Here is a 20,196-nt window from a genome sequence, read left to right as displayed (position 1 = left end):
TGTATTAACCAACCCGTTTCAAATAACAAATTAATTAATAACGTGATTAAGTAATTCATCGCTTTAATATTTTAGAGCTCTGAGATTTATACGGGGTCAATTAAAACGATTATCCCCATTTTTCTCGAATTCTCATTATTATTGGTGCTTGTCTCTTTTGTAACTGATTGATTCAATTGCGTTTCACACAATGGAGAAGACACCCCCCCCCCCCTCGACTTAGAGACTTCAACGCAGGAGTACAAAAGTTGAACACGTGATACAACTATTTCGACTTCCGAGGTGATAAAATTGCACATCGACGAAATGAAGGAGAATCTCTTCTCGGCTGACTCAAAGACCTTAACGCAGGAGTACAAAAGTTGAACGCGTGATACAACTATTTCGACTTGCAAGGTGATCAAATTGCACATCGACGAAATGAAGGAGAATCTCTTCTCGGCTGACTCAAAGACCTTAACGCAGGAGTAGACAAGTTGAATGGGCTAATTGTAAGATTCAAGAACCGAGAGCGAGACTAGACATCAGGTTGCACCGCAAGCTCGGCGAGATGGCGCGGCGCGATGCGTGAAGTATACGACGTATTCAGTTTTGCAGACTCTTCGCGATCGTTTTTTCGCGCGAAGTTCAAAGTTTTGGAATCAGAATTACATGCCTACCATACATAGAAACTTTTGCGTGCATTCTCTGCGATACGTTTTAAACTTCCGGGACTAGTAAGTCCTTCTAAGGTAGAGCTTGTAGTATTCATGAAGGATAGGCTTGTAGTGGCAATTAAACTTCAATTTTGGCTTTAGCACAACCCTAATAGCATGGAGTCCTATTTTCTGTCTGGCACTAATTTAGAAACTGTCTATTTTCGAGACAGAAAAATAAAATAGAAAGAAAATGGAAAGAAAATAGATGTATCAAATAGAAGTAAGAAAATTATTAGAAAACTTCTATTTCCTATCTGTCAAATACAAGGAAAACAGTAAATTTTGCTGTCTCCATTCAGTGTTTTTTCTTTCTGTTTTCTGAATTTTAAATTTCTCAGAAATAGATAAAGAAAATGTCCAATTTTTCTCTATTTTCCATTAGGTTTTTGGATCATTTTTCTTAAGGAAATAGCCCTATCAATTTTCTAGACGGAAAATAGATCCATTTTGTAGACAGGAAACTGACCTATTTTCTTTGGTAAATAGTGACACTCACTTTAAATTTTCTGTCTATTTTCCATAGTGCTAGCTACTTTGTCTTTATTTATTAAATTTTTTCCATTAATTCTTTTTTCATAAAATATTTTCACTTTGCTACTTGGGAAGGCGGCATCTTATAACCCGGGGCCTTATGTTCATTGTTCATCCTCATTTTTCTTTAGAGGTGTAAATGGCCTTAGATGCTAAAGCACCGCTTTAAAATAAAATTATTTTACTACTACTACACACGTTCATTTTTTCAACTTTTCTAAGGTGCGACTATAGCTTGTAAGAGGAGCATGTAATCTTTTGTTAAGTTATTCTAGACGCGTGTGGAGTAAGAATACTAATAATTGAAATGACGCACGGTAAACGCCTATTACCTCCTACACGCTGCGCTCTTTCTCATAACAGGTCCATCATTCATACTTCGCAAATATCCGTGCATTTCCGCGAGGTGGAAAAGGAAAGCTAACAAGTTTGCTTAAGTTTTCTTCCTAAATCTGTAAAAACCAATCCAGCCGCATATTTCAAAACCCAGGAATTTTTCTTTTTCTTTTTTCTTATTTTCTTCTTTTTTCTTTTTAAATTAACAAGTTAAACCCACAATCTGTATTTCGCAGATGAGCCATTATTGTGGTCGGTATAAAATTCCATTTTTCTGAGCCGTAGGGATCGTATACATACATCTTTATAACACGTCAAGGGGTAGATGGTGGGAGGATGGTGTCAAATTGTGCTTCCAAATAAAAACAGCGCAAGTTATGTTCCAATAAATTGCGATTACATGAGAAAGTTACTGCAATCAGATCGAAAAGATGCGTATCGACGGTGAAACTACCAAACCACGTATCTCGTTTGCGGTGTTTAAAAATCTACGCTCACATTTTATTTTTTTTAAGTAGACCAAATCAATATCATTCCTTGAAATTTTCACGGAATTTTCTCCGCACAAAGAGGAAAAATCACAGAAATTTTCAAGACTGGATGTTAAGTAGTTTTTCATTTAAAAAAATGAAGTATGACAGGAAGTTTGCGACGTCGCAAACCGAGATACGTGGTTTGGTAGTTTCACCGTCGGTATGTTGTCTATTCTCCATTTGAGGGACTCCTCTTTTCAAAATTTATTAGAATAAAATCGCGATAAGGCACACTTTTTTGTATTGCAAATTGCCTACTGCCCTATACATAGAACTATTTGATCGCTTACAATGGGAATTCATAAGATGTAAAAATAATGCAATTTAAATAGTAAAAATTGCAGTTTTTTCCATTAACTTGTACCATTCTTTCAAATTTCCATTGCTCTATGCTCCATGGGAACGATATTATTTATTGTATGACTATTTTATGTAGAATTTATCTATTAAATCATTATTTTCTTTCTTTTGCAGTTACGAGTATGTTGTGGTCTCTCCAACATTCGTCAAGGCGGTGTACGAAGACTAAGAATTTTCACTTTGCGTCAGAGCTGCTCCTGACTTTACGGATCATCGCTTCATCACGGTAAAATCTCTCCAACTCCTTCCTGCTCTCAGAATGAATTGCGAACGAATTGCAGAATATTGCAGAATATATGTAATTGCAATTACATTTTGCATAAGAACATTAATGGCACTTGCGCTGTTCTAAAAATGAGTCTTAAATATTAACTAGGGGCTTATGGGGCTGCTTCGCAGCCCCTTATTTTTCCTGTACACTTTTCACTTTCACATGTTTTTTTTTTTTTTTTATTTATTTTCATTTAATTTTCTGTTTTGTCTTTGAATCGGGTCTAATTATTTTTTTGAGAGAAGAAATATAACAAATGTTTTCAAAAATTGTAATTTTATTTAGTAAACTTTAAACTAAAATTTTGTTTTAATCTTCATACAAAATTATTTTTTAGGTTTTACATTTGTTTTCAAACTAATTTTAAAGAAGATCTTTTTTTATTTTTTAAATACTTTGCTTTTTTTTCGATTAAATTGTTGATTCTTCTTTTGCCATTTCTGTCCTGCTTTTCTTCCTATATTTCCTACAACTTTGCTCTTCTTCTTTCCTCCTTTTGTCTTTTCTTTTTTTGCTTCTTCTTTTTCTTCTTCAGTAGCTGTTCCTTCTGGTTCTTCTTCTTTTTCTGCTCCTGTTTTAACTTCATCTAATTTTTCCGCTTTTTCTTCTTCGTTTTTTCCATGTTCAGTCTGCATTCTGGTTCCGGTAATAAACTTACCTATATATGGATCCTTGAACTTTAAAGCAATAAGGTCCATCACCCGGAATATCAATTCGATTTGCAGAGAAAGAGGCAAAAGCAACAGCACTATTATAATTTCTGATATGCTTTATGAAATTTGGAGAATATAAAAATAATGATTTCAAATCGGTATTTGTCCGAATACTCGGTAAAGAAATTAAGCCATTTTGGCAGCAGTTATTAAAATGACCATTGGACATTTCACCCTGAAAATGGCGAGCATCACAATGATGACAAATTATATTCATTGAACCGACTGAAAATTTGGTAACAAAATTTTCATCAAAGTTCTGATCATCAATTTTATACTTCCGAAATGAAGAAATGAAACTTTGATTTTCAATACTAATAACAGAGTTAAGTTCTTGCTTCACTAAACGAACATGCAAAGAATTCTGGAAAACGCGACCACGTTTTGGAGGACGACCGCCTCGGTCATTGAAAATTTCACTCATAACAACTGTTAAATTTAAAATTAAAATTAGTAAAAATTATTATTATTTTAACAAAATCATAACTGAAAAGTTCAATTTTTAAATTAAAAAAAATAAATCAGAAGAAAAAGGATGAAATGAAAATGGAAATTAATAATAAACATATTTATACACATTGAAAAGAAACAGCGTGAAAAGTTCTGATCGGAAATGAGAAAAAAAACTTGGAGGTTATTGACTTAATGAGGAAAAATTAACAATAAGAAAAAGATGGAACCAATCATGAAAAACCGTAAAAAAAAAAAAAAAAAAAAAAAAAAAAACGCGGGAAAAGAAAAATGTAAGTTGATGGCAGTTGAGTGTTGGAAGTAACCTCACTTAATGATGATTGTTGAATGAAAACAGCTGATAAAAAGACAGCAAACGGTAAAGTAAGATGCGTAGCAACAAAACTTTTCCGAAAAACAAAAAACAAAAAACCCCCACTTCCCCTCATCCAATTTATGAGTTTTTAGGGATTTAAAAATCGGGGACGAACCCCAGAAAATAATTTATAGTTTTCCCGAAGCATTGAGAACAACACCTTTCAAATGAACCAACGCCCCTCGCAATTAGTACAGTGGTTGATTCACAATTTCATTCTATTTTTCAAATTAAATATTAAGATTCCTCATTGCAAAATAGTTTGACACCATAGGAATGAAGAATTTCTTTTGCTTCTTTTTTTTGTGGTGTCACGTTATCAAAAAGATTTCAGTTTTTTAATTTCTGAGCGGCAGGGATGTATCTAACATATGACGGTGAAACTACTAAACCGCGTATCTCGTTTCGATTGTATGAAATCATCGGAATGGATGGGAGTTATTGGTGAAAGAGGGGTGAATAGAGTCATCGTGAGGGTTGTACATTTGGAAAATCAAGAAAATTTAGAATGGAATTTGTGAATATTATCTTCTTTGTACATTCCATCGATTATCTTCATTTCGTTCCTCTTTTTTTTTATTAGTAATGATAGTTGCATCCTTGTTAAATATTTTATTCCATAGCAATAAATTATTTCATTAATACAATTTTTGTTCTGGGGCTGCAATGCTCCTCTCTCAAACATAAATTCAGAAATTTTGCAACGCTGGGCCTCCAAAGATTTGCCATTGATTCTGTGTTTTCTTGCATCAAAAAACTTTATCAATTGAGTGAGATTTATTCTGCTGGAGAAGAAATAGAGATAGGAGAAAAGAGAAGAAAAGAGAGGAAAAGAGAGAAGAAAAGAGAAGAAAGGAGAGAAGAAAGGAGAGAAGAAAGGAGAGAAGAAAGGAGAGAAGAAAAGAGAAGAAAGGAGAGAAGAAAGGAGAGAAGAAAGGAGAGAAGAAAGGAGAGAAGAAAGGAGAGAAGAAAGGAGAGAAGAAAGGAGAGAAGAAAGGAGAGAAGAAAGGAGAGAAGAAAGGAGAGAAGAAAGGAGAGAAGAAAGGAGAGAAGAAAGGAGAGAAGAAAAGGGAGAAGAAAAGGGAGAAGAAAAGGGAGAAGAAAAGGGAGAAGAAAAGGGAGAAGAAAAGGGAGAAGAAAAGGGAGAAGAAAAGGGAGAAGAAAAGGGAGAAGAAAAGGGAGAAGAAAAGGGAGAAGAAAAGGGAGAAGAAAAGATAAAGGAAAGCATGAAGAAAAGAGAGAATAAAAAAGAAAGAGAAGCATGAAGAGAACAGGAAGAAGAGCAGGAAGAAAAGAGATAGAGAGCAAGAAGAAAAGAGAAAGAAGAGCAGGAAGGAAAGAGAAAGAAGAGCAGGAAGAAAATAGAAAGAAGAGCAGGAAGAAAATAGGAAAAGAGGAGAAAAAGAAGAGAAGAGAATGAAGAGAAGAGAGAAAAAGAGAGGGGAAAGAAAAGAAGAGAGAAAAAGAAAAGAAAGCAGAACAAAAAAAGAACAAAAATTCAATTAACTTTCGTAGTTTCAGTCCCTCCCCCTCCCAAACAGAGAGTGGTCTTGGGGATTTTAAATATTCTAGCGTCCAGTTTTATTAGAATGGGGGGCGTACGCTACCGCAGCTTTTGGTTTGGGGCCGCAGTAGTGCTTGCACTTCCGTTGGACGGTCGGCAGCCATGGCATCCTTTGAAGGCCGAAACCAATGACCCAGGACCCGGGTGCACGGCAAGGCCTGAGGGCGGTAGAGGAAACCCCTTCAGCAGATAAAGAATGTCTGAGTTGGCAGGGGTCTATAATGACGGGACGAATAATTAAAACCTCCTCGTCCTCTCTGTTTTTTTCTTTCAGTTTTCGTTAAAGAGAGGATTGGTATAGGTCTAATGGGTAACGAACTATTTTTTTTTAACTTTTCTTGATAATTCAAACGCACAACACTCACGAAAATTCTATACCCTCCTCTTTCACCAATAACTTCCATCTATTCAGGTGACTTCATTTGATTATCTTCATTTCGTTTCTCTTCCTTTTAATTTGCAATGATAGTTGCATAATTGATAGTTATTTTTGCTAGCAATAAATTAGAGCTACTTACCCCTATCTTTTTCATTAGTACAATTTTTGTTTAGGTGTTAAAATGCTCCTTTCTCTGGCATACATTCATTATTAAATAGAATAAAGGATGATTAAGGAAATGAGTGGCTTGCGAAAAAGAGAAAGAAATAAAGAAATAAATAAATTAATAAATGAATAAAGAAAAAAAATCGATATAGAGAGTAAAAATGAGATGCTAAAAGTGCATTAGGAGTTTTAAAAATAGAGTTTGATGCCATTGAACAATATTTTCGCCGTAATACCCTTGAGACCCAAGGTGCCAAGGTGTCAATCTGCTTGCCCCCGTAGCGTCGCCTGAGTAGACCCGTGAAATTGTCATGCGTACGTCGGTAGAGTTCCCAATATTCGTGTTGCCCCGAATATATTAGATATTTGTTCTTTCACCGATAAAAAATTGATTGCCCGGAGATTTGATGGAAACAATTTTATTGAATCAAAGGAAAATATACCGTAAGTTCAGCTATACAAATTTAGAGTTGCAGTGCACGTCCAGTGCTCTTATTTACCTATGTGTCCTCCTAGCCTGACTGCTCATCGAAGCAAGCTACGTTTTTTAGCATCTCAAAAGCAGCATCAACTCCATTATGAATACTTGTGGGTAAGACACAATAGAGACATACGGATGAGAAAAGACAGACTCCATTAATACTTGGAGTTATTTTCATTCGAAATTCATTTGATTTGCAATCATTACAACATGCAGCCCCTGATAATGACAGGTTGAATCCTACCTACAGCAGATGGAGGCACCGTTTTTTGTCAAAGTTAATGATTCATCATCTTTAGACTAATGCATTTGATTAAATTTAATCGGTGACTGTGCTTTATTTGAACTAGTATCTGGACTTTAAAGAGATGAATAGGAGATGAATAGGAGATGAAAAGGAGATGAAAAGGAGATGAAAAGGAGATGAAAAGGAGATGAAAAGGAGATGAAAAGGAGATGAAAAGGAGATGAAAAGGAGATGAAAAGGAGATGAAAAGGAGATGAAAAGGAGATGAAAAGGAGATGAAAAGGAGATGAAAAGGAGATGAAAAGGAGATGAAAAGGAGATGAAAAGGATGAAAAGGAGATGAAAAGGAGATGAAAAGGAGATGAAAAGGAGATGAAAAGGAGATGAAAAGGAGATGAAAAGGAGATGAAAAGGAGATGAAACGGGGATAAAATGAAAAGGAGATGAAACGGGGATAAAATGAAAAGGAGATGAAACGGGGATAAAATGAAAAGGAGATGAAAAGAAGAGGCGATGAAAAGAAGAGGCGATGAAAAGAAGAGGAGGTGAATAGAAGAGGAGATGAGTAGAAGAGCGAGATGAATAGAAGAAGAGATGAGTAGAAGAGGAGATGAATAGAAGAGGAGATGAATAGAAGAGGAGATGAAAAGGAGATGAGATGAGTAGAGAGGAGATGAGATGAAAAAGAGACGAAAAGGAGATGAGTTGAAAAAGAGATATAAAGGAGAAAAAAAGGGGATGAAATGAAAAGAAGATGAAATGAAAAAGAGATGAAACGGAGATGACAAGGGGATGAAATGAAAAAGAGATGAAACGGAGATGAGAAGGGGATGAAATGAAAAAGAGATGAAAATGTGATGATAATGAGATAAAATGAAAATGAGATGAGATGAAATGAAAATGAGTTGTGATGAAATGGAAATGGGAAGAGATGAAATGAAAATGAGATGAAATGAAAATGAGATGAAAATGAAAATGAGATGAAAATGAAAATGAAAATGAGATGAAAATGAGAGGGGGGCGGGTCTGGTGCCGGAGCCTCCTCGTGGTGGACCTGGGGCGGGTCTCCGACTCGTGCCAAACGCCGGCAAACCTGTTGTGATTCTGCACCCTCCCTCGCCTCAGGTTGTTAGCCCATATCTCTTCACACATCGTAACGAGCAATTTAGGATCAAGCGCATCCTTGGTACGTTATTACCTTGGTTGTTAGCCCATATCCCTAATACGCTCGGGCATGGATCAACCGCTTCCTTGGTGCCCTGCTTCACGCGCAGCAAGGCTGTTTACACCTTGGATGTTAGGCCATATCCATTGCAGCCTTGGATCAAGCGGAACCTTGGTACGTTATTACCTTGGTTGTTAGTCCATATCCCTGGCTTACGGAAGAGATCAAGCGGAACCTGAGGAACTTGAGGGGAATGATGATCTTCAGAGGACCACTGATAGTAGTTAGGCCATATCCTTGAACCGCGAGGTGCAAGGATCAACCGGTACACAGTGGTCTGAAAATCCCGATCTGTGACCGACTTTGCGCGATTCGTCAGCGACCAAATGCAGGGGTGACCGATCGAAGCCTGGCAATCCTGTTCTGGTCAACCTCCGGTATCTGCCGATGCTTGCGCATAGCTAAAGCCGTCATCCCCCCGGGACACTTTAGACCAGGCAAAGTCGGAACCGGAGGGTCGGACGCCTCTCAAACGGGCTGGTGGTTGGGGCGATGTTGCAGATTGAAGTAGGTTTTGATGCAGGAGAGCCGAATACTTCACGAGAGTTCCGGGGCCTCGTGGCTCAGGGTATTCTGTTCTCCTGGGCCGAACAAGCCGGACAAAGTTTCAGCAATCTCTATCTCTGTAGAGAGTATCCAGCTACGAGTTTGTTGTCTCACTGCTGGATCGCACGGTGGTAGAGGAGTTCCCTGCATTCGGTCATTGGCGAATTGTTCACTGTTGTGAGTGAGGGTGCGCGACCTCGAGGCGACCCAACTCTTCATGGCATGAGATCTTGAAGAGGTCACTGGTTATCCTTACTAAATCTCACTCGACTAAACCTCTGATCTCGTAGGAACTGAGTAGATCCGTTGTGCTTCGTTCGCGCGGGAGTCCGTGTGAAAAAAGCAGAACGGAGAAGAGATCTTAAGGAGGAAACTGGTCGGTCCGGACCGGCTATAGGGCATCCGATCTCGAGTGAAACAAAGGCATGAGCCCCATGCCTTTGTCTTTTAAAATTTCTTCTCAATTTCTTCAAAATTTCTTCAAAATTTTGAATTTCAAATTAACGTAATGCCATGGGAGTTGTAAGTTGGACGGTGGAAGCGTTGCCGTCTGATGTCGGTTCCTCCTCGTGGTGGACGGTGGAAACGAGGGTTTTACCCTCGGCTAATCGCCGACAAATAGGTGCTGGTTTTGGTAGTAATACCTACACAGGGGTCGATAGCATAGACAAACTATTATGTCTCATGCTCCTCCTTTTAGCACCTTTCATGAATGAATGAAACACTAACTGATAGTTTTTGACCATTCTCTTGCATAAAAATGAAAAGTTTCACATGCGATCTTCTAGTTCTCACTGCCGCTCCTCCCAATTTGGTTTATCTCTCACAGGCAAGTAATCTTGACGAACGAAAGTTAGCTCATTTACGCGTACTGAAGCGTGAAACTAGAAACAATTCCATTGAAAATTACTGGAAATTCCAACTACATTGCTTCTTTTTTCTCGTTGAATTTTTTATTTAAAGTTCTGCAATTTTGGAGAAGTGCCACGTTTCTTCGCAAACTTGCTCGAATATTCGATTTAAAATATAAGAATTTGTATATTTTCTGTATATTATTAGTTTGGGTTTCTATGGTGTATTTTTATTTTAGAGTAAATGTGTGCAAATGCCACGCGAAGACAAAAGCGAATACATCGATTACAGATGAAGAATTTAGATTTTTTCGGAGTTGATCCAAAATGACTTAGCGTTTGATTAAAGAGAATTCGAAAGAAATGGGAAAAACTGTGAAGAGTTACTTTTCTTCTGATCGTATCAATGACCTGTGAACCAATATTCATGTTTTGCCGACAAGCGTATTGGAGACAATTAATCAATGCAAAAGTTATAGACAAAAGTAGCACGAATTGCAATAAGTAGCAATTACGTTGTAAAAATATTGCAATTCCACTGAGTGTTGTGTATGTTGCCCAGCTCCTATTTGAAGGGGTTCCATTCATTGAAACTTCTTGCAATAAAATTGAAATGAGTTGAAATTTTTCACTGCATTGCATATTGCGTATCTTTCTGACACATGAAGCTCATTCTGTTGATTGTTTAAAATCGTCATAAATTGACTAAATGATGTAAAAATATTGCAATTTGATGGTAAAATAATTACAATTTTATTGAAATCAAATTGCAATTTAATTTCAATATTATCGTTGCACTGTGCTACTATGGGAGATGTAATGACTATTCTTGACGTAGCAAGGTCGATTTGTACTTGGAATAGCCGACGAGATACTTTAGCAACGCTTGCCGACGCACTGCACTTGTATCTCCAAGTGCTCATATTGTTCTATGTTTTTTTTTTCTTCTTCTTAATTAGATTGTAAACAAAGGCATTTGGCTGATTGTAGGAATCTGTATTTTTTTAATCCAAATTTGTATTTACTTTCATAATCTCGTCTAAAAAACAAAGTTGTTCCTTCCTGGCGAGTGCAATGAAGCGTTATGCTCACAATAAATGATTGTTCACACCTCCGAAATACATTCGAGGGACTTGGAGCAGAAGGCACGTAAGTACAGTGTTTGAAAAAATTGAGATATTAATGAATTCATGTAAAATTAAGTCTTAATGCATATTCTGAGAAAAATTCGCTCCCAAATGCCAATTTTTAAGCATCAAAAAGTCAGTTTGAACTTTCTTTGCACCACAGGATCCGTGTAATTTCGAAACTTCAAACATGTATTTCTCAAAATAGCAGGAACTGCACTTGCGCCTTGTCCTCCAAGCCTTTCATTTAAGGCGCGCAAATCTACGATGCATGTTGAGGATCAACGACAAAATCATAATGTTGCGTTCAAAAAAATTTTGAAATTCTATTAATATCTTTCAGCAAATCTTCAAGCCAACTTCGGTCGTTAACTTCCGCGGTAGATTTGCACGCCTTAAGTACCTCATCTTTTAATTTATCGGCGGAAAGACTCCTAAAACGATATTTTCAAGTAGATACTCGAATATTTGAACTTTGAGGAGAATATATGCGAACGGCCTTCAAAATTTTGTTTATGCCACAAGGAAATCGGTTCAGCATTGGTAACCTAATGAACGTCTCTGTGCATCTATCATAATTCAGTGCAGATAGTTGATAATGCCGTATTCTTACAGAGCTTATGTAACTTTAATGTATTTACTTTTAAGACATCGACTGTTAGTTTAATACTTTTATTGCATGTAGAAAGGTACGAAACACCGTTAGCAACTGTTTAATTTCTTTCTAATTGGAGAAAATTGTATTTTTTTCAAAAAGAAAGAAGATTGTATGTAAAAAATTGTATTAAAATTGTATGTAAAAGTTTTCTTTGGTGGTTGGTAGAATTGTGAAAACAGAAATTTAAAATGAATGGGAAAAAAATAATTTTATCAAATAAAAGAAATTCTAATTTACAATTTTGTTACTTTATTAGAATTTTTGTGTCCTGTCTTATTCCGTTCGTCAAGATACCAGTTAGGTAGTAGTCGCAATTCGCAAGTGCATTCTGTTATTTATTATTTTCTTAGTTTGACTACATCAAACTTCTGAATTTTTTTTATTATACCTAGTGTGAGCCTATTGAGTATTATTTGTGTCTATTATTTCTTATTTATTGTAGTCATCTTCTCGTTTTTTAAAGAGACGGTTTCTTTTACAGCCGATTGCCGGAGGTAAATTAGACCTCTGGGGCCATCGCTTCAATTCATGACTTTTCGCTTTTTGTAGGGCCACCTGTAGCACTACTATTTTCTGCAGAGATGTTAGGTTGTACTCTGCTATTATTCTCTCCATTTCCTCGGTGATAATTTGTATTAGTGCACTTGTCTCGCCGATTTCAACAGGAATCGCTACTGTTTTAATAAAAACAGTTAATTTATTATTTTGATGCTTATTCATATTAGAGAAAATAAACTTCTCCTGTACAGTCTCTAAAAGTGCATAAAAAGGATGAAGGGAGGAAAGTAGAAATCGAATTGCTCAAGCTTTCTTTCCCTTTTTCCCATGTAAGAGGGCGTAAGTATTTAGGGGAGGAAGGTCTAATAATAAAGAAAGTGCATGACGTCAATTATAGATGGTCGCAAATGGTGTCTAAACTCTGGAGTGCTTTTATACTGAGGTCTTCTTAATTTACTTTTTCACTGTCAAATTAAATGTGACGGATTCCATTAGCTTTGCACAAATTTTGCGACTGCGGACCCTACATGATCTGTTAAAAAACATGTGCTAACATCACGTCACATGACTTCAGTAAAAAATACATAGTCCCTTTCCATCCACTCCTCCCCTCTGTCGGTAACTACACTCATATTTGTTATCAATCTAAGCATTTGTCAAACTTGTCATCTTGTGAGTGCATCCATTTTAATTCAGAGCTTATGTTAGTTATACCTAACTAACTCAATCATCTAAATCAAATGGATGGAACAATGCCTCAAAGTAAAGTACAGTGAAGGCTCACTTTTGTGAGACTACATAACCGTGGTAGAGCACACGTCAAATGACTTTACGCACATTTTGAATGCGACAAAAGAGTCGTAATCTTTTATAATTGTATTTTTACCTCCAACGCTAGACTGAAGACAGATGTTCCTCTGTCACATTAAGAGTGCGTAAATTTATTTGGAATGGCTTTGTTTGCTTTAAATTTTTCAAAAGTGAAACTTCAGAAGTTATTTCTACAAATATATTCTCGTGCACTCACCAAGAGATAGTATGCTTGCGGAAAGTAACGCAGGCCACGGTATTTGATCCCAGTGGATTACTTCGACGCCAGTGAAGTAAAGCGCCAGGCAAAGAGGCCACAGTAGAGCTGCGTTTATTAGGCCGATCACAGAAAAGAAGAGCGCTATTTGTCCGTAACTGGCATTTCCTATGACCTTCTTAAAAAGCACCTGCAATCGGAAGAAAAAATATGAAGATTGTTATTCAGAAAAAATATCTACCTATGTTTTCCTCAAGCTTTGTATCTTTGTGCGTGTTGAATACAGTAATCCTAAATTCATAGATTTGCCTAGTGGTGTTCAGTTTTTCCACCTCATATGATCTCGTTATGATCAGATTCGAATGTGACAATTTAGCCCCATGCAACAATGTAGGTAGCATCTTCCCTCAGCTTTTGATGGACTAATTCGATGTAATTGATAAATCGTCATCCTTTTAGGATGATAATGGACCACTAGACAAGGTACGAATTTAGCATTCTGATACATGTTTCGTAACCGAAATTTCACGTAGAACACGATGCGCACGACGAAAATTACCGAAATTAACTCCTTACGACGATATTTAATGATTCTTGATGCGTGAATTCAAACATCCTGCTCATGAAAATTCAATGCTCTACGTTATTCACAGTCTCTGCGATTTGAAAATCTGGCAACCTCAGTCCTGACGCTTTGACTTAGCTATAGCAAATGGGCCTGTTGCAAACTTTTGCTAGAGCAAAAATAAGAGTTGTTTCTTGTAGATAATGCCTCAAAAATCACGATGAGCGCATCGGCAAAGTCTGAGATGCACTCATAACTTCACAATCTGCGTAAGAAATTTGCGTTTTTTTAAGCTTCCCGCTTTAAAAACGATACTACGGCACAGGTGAACATTTTGTTAGAGGAGTCGCTCCATCGTCGGCGATATTCATCATGGCCGACGCTTGCGCGCAGTTCCGCGCATAATTCGAGGAGAGTTCAAGGTCAATCAATTCGGGCGTGGAAAATATGAACGATAACACACCGATTGTTATCTGGTCTAATCCAGTTCAGGTGTTATCTCGTCCCATCAAACGTGTTTTGGCGGATTGGCGTCGGCCATGATGATTATTGCCGACGATGGAACGACTCCTCTTACAAAATGTTCACCTGTGCCGTAGTATCGTTTTTGAAGCGGGAAGCTCAAAGAACCGCAAATTTCTTACGCAGACTGTGAAGTTATGAGTGCATTTCAGACTTTGCCGATGCGCTCATCGTGATTTTTGAGGCATTATCTATAAGAAACAACTCTTATTTTTGCTCTAGCAAAAGTTTGCAACAGGCCCATTGCTTAAAGTTTGAAAAATACATGGCGGGAAATGAACATTGCTCGGTTGAGAAGCTTCCTGAAACCGCTGTAGTGCGCCATTTGACTCACGTAGAGCTTTGAGTTTCTTGTGAGCGGGCAGTTCAAAATCATAGAGTACATTCAAAATCCTCGTAACCAGTGTGAAATAAAAACGTTAATATCTTCGTTAGGAGTTGGTTTCAGTGATTTTCGTTGTGTGAATTGTGTTCTACGTGAAATTCTGGTTAAGAAACATGTATCAGATTACTTAAATTCATACCTTGTCTAGTGGTCCATTGCCTTAAGCTTAATGTAAAGGCTGTTAATGGGATTATAGTAAAATAATGTATGCATACTTTGTAAACTGCTGATCCAGCGGCTGAAGATGCAGCTAAAACGACGCCGCCTAAAGTTGGACTGTCAGTAATGCCGTCCATGTACGCCAACAAAGCCACGCCAGTATCGCATAAAATCACAGCAACGATCTATGATAATACAGAGCAAAATAATTAGGTACTTACTCGCCTTTCCAAATCAATATTATTTTTTCTTTCCTGATTATTACAGTATGAATGGCTGAAGTCAAAAGATGTGCATCTCTGATAGCGGCTTTGTAAAACTCCGCTCATGGCGTATTTCTATGAGAAACCAATCACCAGCGACTAATAACCATTACCAACAATTTTCTGTAATATTTTCGGCGAATGTCATACCTTAATTCATCCAAAAATATTTATATAGACTATCAATGTGATATTTTTTCTTGTTACTTGTCAACAACGAAAAAAAGAAGCACCACTGAGGATTTTTGAACGACGAACATTTTTTTTTTATTTTAGCTTTCCATATATTTTTTCAAGTTTTGGTTTCAGATTTTTTCATGATGCACGGACTTTACCTTCTTCGTTATAATTCAAATAACAGGCTGTTACTTCATCTCAGGGAATCTCAATTTTTGTGTTGGTGTTATTGGAGGTCGCGTGATTAGACTAATGTTAGGGTCCCACTGTTGTCCCTGTGGTGGCTGTTATTTTTTATATGTTAATCCGCAAGGTAGAGAATATGTAAATCTTGGAGAAGTAGTCGGTCATATACTGATAGCCTACAATAGCTTTATAATGGCACGTGTCTCTTTACTCATAAAATTGTACTGAGTTAAGCAGAAAGGAACCAACCCACAATTTGGAAAAAATTGAGTTATGAGTGGTTTTGAACTCAACCACTACTCTCCTATCGATCGCCAAAAATTCAAAGTACTGGTGGGAGCAAATTTTGGAGAAATTGAACCTGAAGTTTATCTTTTACACTGAGTCTTATGCAGGAGCTAAACTTTAAACCTCTTTTTCTCGGTTCGATCCCGATGTGGCTTGGTTCCTTTCTCTTTAACTCCGTCCAATTATGGATTGATAGTTGCACTGCATAGATGAGAGGAAAATAATTAGTGAATATAAAATACAAGCGGAGCTTAAAATTATCTCTCGTTGAACAATAAAACTTTCATTAACCTTTAGATGCAAAAGACTTGTTTAAACACAAAATCCCAAAGGGGATCAATTTGACCCGACGCACAGTGGACCGAGTCAATAGAGCAGGTCGGACAAAATTTGGAAACTTTAAAAGCTTATAACTCCATTTTTACAAAATTTTGAGGTTCTGAAAGTGGCTCTCATGGTTTCCTCGTGAAATTTACTATTAGAAGCATCCCTTAAAATTTAAAATGTGACGAAAAAAACGTCAAAATTTGCAGTTTTAGTCAAATATTTCATGTCCGATCTCTCTAATCCACTGTGCGACGTGGGACCCGGTTAAGATTCAGGAGAAAAGTTAAAAAACGAGGCCCGATCAGCGATTACGCCTCTCCTATCTTCGTTATTGTTGCTTAGGTAGCTCTTGAGGCACCACTACAGATCAGGCAAACGGAACGGAACGACACAACTTGGAAATAAAATAGAGAACGAGTCAGGAGTGACAGGACCCGCGTTGATGCGGCGCTGAGATACAACTATTCGTGCTTAATGGATGTCCGTGTTGCGTCTGCAAAATTGAAGGCGCGATGGCGCAAGGCGTGAACTCCGCTCTATAGCAAGCTGCCATCAAGATGTCGCTCAGATTCGGGAGACAAGTTAAAACACGAGATCCGATTACATCTCTCTGATCTTCGGCTGGGTTGACACTAGATTCTCTCCTTTTTTTTCAATTCAATGTCTTATTTTTTTCTATGATGTATTTGACCCACGTCAAATGACCTACGTTTGATGATATTGACCTACGAATAAAACTTGCATATACCGGTATCATAACACCCGCAGAGAAGATAGTCGGGTCAATTTATCCTGGCTTGGGATTTCTAGGGGTAGTTGTCAACAAAAATTAACACCCTTTTTTTACGATGCATTTTGTAGAATTACATCTAAAGCTCATATGCAGCAGCCTCATACAATCCACGGGCGAGGTGTTTTCAGGAAGCCTCGGGTCAATTTAACCCGGGCTGATTATTGAAACTGATAGACAAAGCTATAGACAAAGACGACAAAAGGGATTTGGAGGGATCCTATTGGTGGAAGCGAGTGGTGGCAATGGACATAGGAGGTAGGTAATATACTAACTAACGGCAACCCACGAGAGACCCGACAGTTAGTCTATCATTTTCTCCCTTTGTCTATAGGAACCACCCATTTCAACCAATAGGATCGCTCCATACTCCCTATGTCTCCTTTGTCTATCAATTTCAACAATCGGCCCGCAGGCTCCGGCATCTAAGGGTTGATAAGGCTCAGGCACAGTCAGAATATAATGTTGGCAAATTAATCTTGTGAAAACCTCAAAGTAATCTTACCCGGACTCCGACAAACTGTTGGTGTAAAATTACCCACGATAAGAGGTAGACACAAGACACGTTGGTTGCAAAAAGGGCCATCACCTCTGTCGCCAGTAATATCCGCAATGAATAAACGAACATGTAACTCGTGCCGACCCATAGCATGCAGAATAAACTGCATCTTGTGAGGAACCTAGCTGTGGATTGAGAAAAAAATGAATTAAAATGACTTTTATTCGATGGAATCGGAAAATTGCGCTCTCGCACGTGGTAAATTTTGATACTTGTAAAAATTGACGGGGAAAATTACATTTATATTCACATCGTCAAAAAATAGATAAAAGTATTTGGTCTGCAAGAAAGGAACCTTGAGTCATTTTCATAAAATAATCATGTGGTTGGAGGAGGAACCGTGGCAGTCTAAGATATACGTGCATATCAGCTAGGTACAGTAATTGAGGGACTTGGAGGACAAAGGCTCGTACAAAGTGCAGTTTTTGCTATTTCGGGAAATATAAGTTCGAAGTTTCGAAATTGCACGGATCCTAGTGGCGGAAAGAAAGTTCAAACTGACTTTTTGATGCTTAAAAATTGGAATCTAAGAGCAAATTTTTCACAGAATATACATGAAGACTAGTTTTACTTCAAATCATTAATATCTCTATTTTTTCAAAAACTGCTCCTACGCGCTTTTTCCTCCAAGCCCCTCAATTAATCCTCCAGAAATTTAGATTATGTGGACTGCATTTTGGAATTTGGAGCTATAAATTCTGGCTCATCTGAAAAAAACACTTATGTGCATAGGGAAGCTAATGGCACCTACGTTGTTTTTAAACCGGGCCGGAATTTATAGTTCCTAATTGCAAAATGCATTCCATATAACATTTAGGTAATCATCGGGGAGCAGGAGAGCCCCCCCCCCCCCTCGGCGGGGCCCCGTCCAGTCCCACGGCCTACTTCCACACAAACACGCTACTCGGGTGAGGAGGGCCCTTACGACGAGCTGTGGGTAAGTCCTTTTATATATCATTCTAGATCAAAACTTTTTAAGGGATGTCAGCATTTTATTTTTTCGTAAAATAAAAGATACAAATCAAAAAACAGCTTGAATTATTGGTCCTTTATTAAGTAGTTGGCCTCTTTTTGATGAAAGTAAACAATTTTCTCTGTACAAATGCGTAAAAATTTAAAGGTTCAAAACCTAAGCCTTCTTGATCGCGCTACAAGCGTGAGATAGAACGTAAAGTCAGTAGGTGTCATGCCGCCAGTAATGCAACAATAAGAAAAAATTTTAGTGACAGAAAAGTACTCAGCAAGATTCATTTTGTGTCTTGTTTGAGTTAGCTATTAATTTAAAGGGAAACGAGTCGTAAATATATTTAATACCATAAAATCGTTTGATACCCATAGAAGATTTAGAGCAAAATAGTTCTTAAGCTTGTTCAAGTCAAGAAGCGGAAACAAAGAGTTTTTAATATGTTTTTTTTTTCTTTCATATATATATAAAAAAACCGTATCGAAAATATGAATGTACTCTTACCTGTTGTGAATCCTTTGTCTCTAAAATTTTGGAAGCTTTCTCGAATGAGTTCTGGCGTGGACGTACATTTGTTTACAGTTAATTGGTATATGAAATAAATTGGGAAAAATAGTGTGGTCCATGCTGTGCAGAACCATGTAGTAAAAAATGGAGCGTCAAAATGAACTAGCTGAAATTACAAATCGATTAAAGTGAGCGAGCAATGTCGAATAAAAGGTAAATGCAGTTCAGAAATAAGGCAGTATTGAAGGTTATAAGAATAAATCTGAAAGTTGAACTTGAATAATTCAGGACCTAAAGATGTCGATTGACAATTTTGGAATAATTGAGGAATCAGTTGTGTCGAGTAAACTTAGTCTCAAAATCAAACGCGAACATTGAAAGTCATATCTTAATTGTTATAGTCTTACAATACAGCTTTAAACTTATTTTAAATTCAAAATCTTACGTAATTTTCCAGCCTCGAAACATTTTCCACGAAATCATACAAGCGTAATTTAATATTTTTTTACACTTTACTTCTCAATTATCAAACTTAACGCTCAATCTAACATACGTACAAATCGACGGTGTAAGTCGGCAATCACATAACTCGGTTTGCGACGTCGCAGACTTCCTGTCGTACGTTAATTTTTAAGGGGAAACTACTCAACGGCATTTCTTTAAAACTTCCTTAATTTTTCTTCTCTGTGCAATGAAAATTCTGCATAAACTTCAAGGAATGATGTCAATTTGTTCTCATTTAATAAATAACATATAGAGGTGGAGATTTTCAGACACCGCAAACGAGTTATGTGATTGCCGACTTACACCGTCAAAATGCAAATTATTTCCTATACGCGGTCAGTAAACAAGCTTTAAATAATGAAAGTCCGTTGTTACTTAGATAGTAACTGAATATTTTTGGAGAGCATGATGTCTACTCTCCAATCAACATTCATTTTTGTATTATTTGTCCAAAAATCAATGTTGAATCATGTGTCATGGTCCTGATTTTTGAGACATTTTTTTCATGAGTCAACTTTTGTTGCACAGCGTCATGCCGTTATGAATATCGGCATTGCAAACGGTATTAAGGAAGATCTTCGCTAGTTTTCAGAGATGCCCGTATTTTTCAGAAAAAACTTGGCAACATCCAAGTCTACATACTGTGTTTTTCCTCAAACAGCAGAATGGAAGGCCCCTGAAGAGCGATTCGCATGCAAAATCAGTTGAACTGTTTATGGGCCAGCGAATTCTTGAACGTGTTAGGCTTATCAGTTTCCATGTGAGTAAATTGATGTTAATAGGGACAAGCCTTACTCATGCACGTGATGGTGTATTTGCGGATAAGTATTGGTGTAGTTAGAGGGTGGAGCAGGGTTAAGCAGCACCGTCGCGTGAGGCGGAAACGCCTTTGACCTTCATGTTTTTATCAATTTAGAATTAGCTCCGTTTTCGTCCTCAGGGTCCTGCTTCGCGGCCCGGAAAA

The 20,196-nt window shown here is 37.4% G+C and overlaps 1 protein-coding gene across 4 annotated transcripts in view; it reads right to left on the bottom strand.

Moving 5' to 3' along the window:
- The window catches only part of LOC109034910 (solute carrier family 35 member F3), a 60,531-nt gene that overhangs the window by 30,088 nt on the left and 10,247 nt on the right, over positions 1-20,196 (bottom strand). For all 4 annotated transcript variants that reach the window (XM_019048330.2, XM_019048329.2, XM_019048331.2 and 1 more), the window contains 4 exons: positions 18,726-18,894; positions 17,204-17,382; positions 14,724-14,852; positions 13,037-13,226 (listed from right to left, as the gene is read on the bottom strand). In XM_019048330.2, coding sequence (XP_018903875.1) covers positions 13,037-13,226; positions 14,724-14,852; positions 17,204-17,382; positions 18,726-18,894 — 667 coding nt within the window. The remainder of the gene's footprint in view (positions 1-13,036; positions 13,227-14,723; positions 14,853-17,203; positions 17,383-18,725; positions 18,895-20,196) is intronic.

The sequence above is a fragment of the Bemisia tabaci genome, chromosome 7 (genome assembly GCF_918797505.1).
Source record: "Bemisia tabaci chromosome 7, PGI_BMITA_v3".
NCBI classification, from domain to species: domain Eukaryota; kingdom Metazoa; phylum Arthropoda; class Insecta; order Hemiptera; family Aleyrodidae; genus Bemisia; species Bemisia tabaci.
The sequence above is the reverse complement of the archived record's forward strand: the minus strand, read 5'-3'. Positions and strand labels throughout refer to the sequence as shown.